The sequence below is a fragment of the Hylaeus volcanicus genome, chromosome 7 (assembly GCF_026283585.1).
Source record: "Hylaeus volcanicus isolate JK05 chromosome 7, UHH_iyHylVolc1.0_haploid, whole genome shotgun sequence".
Classification (NCBI taxonomy): domain Eukaryota; kingdom Metazoa; phylum Arthropoda; class Insecta; order Hymenoptera; family Colletidae; genus Hylaeus; species Hylaeus volcanicus.
In genome coordinates this window covers 4944461-4949182 of record NC_071982.1, presented here as the reverse complement: position 1 = coordinate 4949182, position 4722 = coordinate 4944461, and the positions used below count along the sequence as shown (strand labels likewise).

The 4722-nt window shown below is 39.5% G+C and overlaps 2 protein-coding genes across 14 annotated transcripts in view; both read left to right on the top strand.

Moving 5' to 3' along the window:
• The window catches only part of LOC128880037 (IQ motif and SEC7 domain-containing protein 2), a 75852-nt gene that overhangs the window by 52858 nt on the left and 18272 nt on the right, over positions 1-4722 (top strand). The gene's annotated exons all lie outside the window — the stretch shown is intronic.
• On the top strand, positions 29-3784 carry LOC128880041 (uncharacterized). The gene is made up of 2 exons (XM_054129690.1): positions 29-2234; positions 2355-3784. Exons 1-2 carry the CDS (start codon positions 2120-2122, stop codon positions 2816-2818), a joined length of 579 nt encoding a protein of 192 aa, XP_053985665.1. The 5' UTR covers positions 29-2119; the 3' UTR covers positions 2819-3784.

The window sequence follows — 4722 nt, the reverse complement described above, 5'->3', positions numbered from 1 at the left end:
AAACCTGCGAATATATCCCCCGGAGAAGTCGCCCCAGCAGTAAACAACAATCTCTCAAATTTCTCTCGGACGACAAACCTCTCTCGTCGCGTCTATTCCACGCGAGGGGGCTCATCGAACATGCATGTCTGCAAGAAAGGCGGAAAGAGCCTAGGAAGGAAGGAAGACACGTCGAAGAAAAGAGCGAAAAAGGAGGAAACACAGCATAGGCTTCTATGGCGCGTGTCCAAGTGGCAGCTGATGCACTCCACCTGAAGCCTACGCGTCTGAGGGTTTTGTCTTCGTATAAACGAACGAGTGGCCCCTGCTAGACTATCTCTTTCAAACCCCTCTCCCGTCTTCATTGTTCCTCCCCTGCCCTACCATGACGCGTCGGAGTCAAACGGCGCTTGTCGCCCCCAAAGACAATGGAAGTCTTCGCTGAGGATTTATCGAGGGCGCGAACTGCGAGCGAACTCCGTGAAAAGGCGTTTGTTTTTCGCGACGACGAAGCGAGCCAACGCTCAGTTTTCACCGCTACAGACTTTTCATCCCCCCCCCAGTTGGCTTTGATACTCTAGCCTTTGGGACCCTTTGAAGCTCGATTTAAAAAAAAAGAAGAATTCATTAGGAAATTGTTTGGGAGGGACTACCAAAGATGGCCGGAGTCCAGTGCGTTAGAAACGAAACGTTTTCATTCCTTTGGTGTAGACGTAACTTTCATAGAGTCGTTGTTTTAGGGTATTTTTAGAGATCGAGTAGAGGTGCGATGAACGACGAAATATATTAGGTTGTCCCAAAAGTTTATTCCGTGACTTGCACTCAATTATTTTGTGTGCTAATGTTTACATAAATAGACAATCTGATTTCTTAGATGTTAATGTTGTAACAGAAATGGAGCAAAATGAATCGTAAGCAATTCAATAACGTAACATTAGACATAAAATATTGTGAATGCATTACTTATTAATGAAATGGAAGAAACTTTTGGTACAACCTAATGTTTCGCCTTTAATCTACGTTTGCAAAATATTTATTCGTCAGATTCATTTTCCAAACGTGATATTAATTTGTAATTTTAACGCAGACCCTTACTTAGCACTCAGATTTTCACATTAATTTTCTTACGTTAAATCAAAAACCATTACAGAAAAAAGAAATAATTATTGACCGCATCGTTGCTGAGATATAATTCGAGAGAAAGTTTCCGATTATATTAGGTTGTCCCAAAAGTTTCTTTCGTGAGTTGCATTCAATTATTTTCTGTGGCAGTGTTTATATAAATAGACAATCTAATTTCTTAGACATTGATGCTGTAACAGTAATGAAGCGAAATGAATCGTACACAATTCGGTAATGTAACATAAAACATAAAATATTAATTATTAATAAAACGAAAGAAACTTTCGGAACAACCTAATATTTTTGAACGTGACTGTCTCGAAGCAACTACCTCGAATAGACTCGTTCCGCAATTGTTATTCATATTCTCCAAGACTTCATCTATTCCACCCAACTCAAAGTGTTGGTCGCGCATAAGCAGATATTATAAACACAAAAACGAATAAAGGGAAACGGTACGGAGGATTGCGAGAGAGGGAGCAGCTGGATGAAGCCAGCATCGCGATCGTGAACCGTTCTGGAACACGGATGCACCCGAGGAGAGACCGAAACGAGCGTTTCTTTGGGAAGAGGATCGCGTTCGAGGGCGGTCGCTGGTTCGTAGGAAGAGAAAGAAATTGAAGGATGGTGTGGGGCGGCATTAAAGCCTCCCAAGAGGCGAAACATCTGCCTGTCGGGTGTTTGGGGCACGAGTCCCCCGATGCACGCGTGCTGTTGCCGCGCGTACGCCGTAAAGTGCCACGAAACATGCACCTGGCGGCGCGTCTTCCTTTTTTTCTTTTTTTATATATAACCAGGAGTAGCTTCGCCAGTCAAACTCTGGCGATGTGGCAAAGGAAAGACGAATTACTTATTAGAAACTCTATGGGAGAAGGAATAGAACATTGGAAGAACTATTTTGACATGGATTTAAGAAAGAGCAGAGAAAAGAAAATAATCTTCGATCAAAAGACGGCGAGATTATTTGAACAAGACTCGATTCCGAAATCAAGGGTTATAGACATATTTAGACATATTCATGAAGTACAAGAAACAAATACTGTGTAGTAAGATACCCAACTCACGATCTAACGGAATAGGATTAGTTATAGTTAAAAATGGAGAAAGAACGATAGAAGGAATAGCAATATCAGGTAAGTGTTCCATATTCGCTACAGAAATGATAGGGATACACGAAGCTGTACATAAATGTATAGATGACGAAGGATACGAAAACTACATAATTCTTACAGACTCTATGTCCTCTATTACAGCACTGCAAAATATCAGTGAGAATTTCAAAGAAATTGTTGACATTCCATGGACATACAAAACGTGGAAGTTAGCAAATAGGGAAAACACTGGAAAATTAGTAATAGGATGGATTCCGGGGCACAGCAATATCACAGGAAACGAACTAGCAGATCAAGAAACAAAAAGGCAAACTGGAAGGGTCCATGACACGCAATACAAAGTCCCAGCAAAGGATATTTTAGTAGATCTAAAAGAAGAATTTTGGAATAAGTTCAAAGAAAAGGCAATAGAAATAGGAAGAGAGAAGGGAGCTCTCTTTATGAAAGAAATAGGATCAAATCACAAGAGAGCAAAATATAAACCTTGGTTTATAAAATACAAAGATAAACTAGACAGATCAACAATAAGGACGATCCCAAGGAACAGGTGTAATCACTATAATCTAAGAGCATCGCTTGCAAGGAAAGGGATAGTGGAAGATTGAACTTGTCCATGTGGCCAGGAAGACGAAGACATAGACCACGTCCTATTTGAATGTGGTTTGTACAATGTTGAACGAAACATAATATGGACAAAACTTCAAAAAGAAATTGAGAAAGTGGGGAAGTCAGTAATCGAGTTAATAAAATTACATAAGGTTAAAGTATATAAAACCTTGAACACATTTCTACAAGATATCAATAAGGTATTATAAGAGGAACCAACAAATGGAAAGGGAAGAGTATCGGATAATCAAAAAAGCAAGAAACTGCCAAGCAATATAAAGGAAACGTGATAGATACATATTAAGATAGAAGAAGAAAAACAATATTTTGTTAAGCAAGAAGACTTGAGAAACCAAAACTTAAAAGTACAAGAAAAGTTCCTATCAAGAAAAAAAAACAACGAGTAGGTCAAGCTACATACAGTATTATGTACGTACATTTAAATAAAAAGAGAGCTCAATATGAAGACTGAGGATTATTAGGTTGTAAGGAAAAAGTATATATCTCTTTAAAAGGTTCTATTTTTGTTTGTTATACGATAAAATATATATATATATATAATATAGGAGTTACTATTCCTACATAAAGTTTATTAGCAAAGTATAGTAAAGAGTATGACAACCTCGACTTACAAATTAAAAAGTTGATTGTTTTTGTTTTCCTTATTGCAGTTAGTCATAAGAAGGATAATAATTATAAACCCAGCCAGTAAGGATAGAGATTAAGAAGCATTTATGTAAAACGTTTAGAAGAGACAATGTAAAAAGAGAGCAGCACATTGTAGTGCGAAGTACTTCTAAGAATGTACGCACTTTAATTTAATAAACAAACAAGCAAACAAACAAACTCGGGTGCCCTTTCGTCTTTTCTTCCCGAATGAAGCATTTCGTCGAGAGTGCACCCTTTGGTAAGCGTTTCGCGGTGCACGTTTAGCAATTATTCGTCGATGAATAACGCAGATGGAAACGCGGTCAAGTCCCTCGTTATTTCCGTCGAACGTACGGTAGGTCGTCTCGTATGGAAATTTTTCTCTCTATCCTTGTACTCGCGGAGGGCAGGTTGATTTCTGCCGATGATACGCGCTAGGTCGGGACATGAATTATTTTATTACACCGGTTGTCGGTTATTCGAAAATTAATTTTGCATTCGTCGAGACCGTTCGTATCGTTGTTCATATAAATTATGAGAATATAGCGGTTAAACGTAACTTCCATTCCCACCAGGGCCCCTTTCGCGCATAAGGACATGCAGCATAATCAAACGTTAGATTCTCACGATTTTTCCGAGCGATTCGAATCCATCAAACGCCGTGTGTTAAATCAATTTATGCAGCTGATTCCTTGGCGTTTCGAACAAGTTAATGCTATCCACTTTTCCTCTTTTTAAAGAAGTGTCGAAGACCGACGATAAGTATAGTAGGAAGCAACGTCTCGTTAAGATGCGAAGGGGGTAATCACGGTTCGAATTTCAAGCACGCAATGGCGGCTTTCTCGAGATACGTGCTGCAGGTGATCGTTGATGGCCGCGCTTTAAATACAATTCCGTTTGTCCGGAAGCGACTCCTCGTGCAATTCCCTTCCGTTTAAAGCGAGCACAATAGTAGACTGCCCTCGAACAGCAATTCTAAGGAATGAAAGAATCGTGTGAAAATGATACAGCTCCCTATGGGAAAGCGAACTGCGCCATTTTGAAAGAAAAACGGAAGAAAACTGTTCGACGGACTTGAGGTAGATGTGGATTTATTTAATGGAGCATTTTAACAAAATTTCGCGTGATTGATCGCAATTTGACCACCTCGGTTGGTCATCAAACATGGACATAACCTCACTTCTTGAGCATTGATTTTTCCTCTTTTGATCCCTCATCTACATAACCTCACTTCTTGAGCATTGAATTTTTCCTC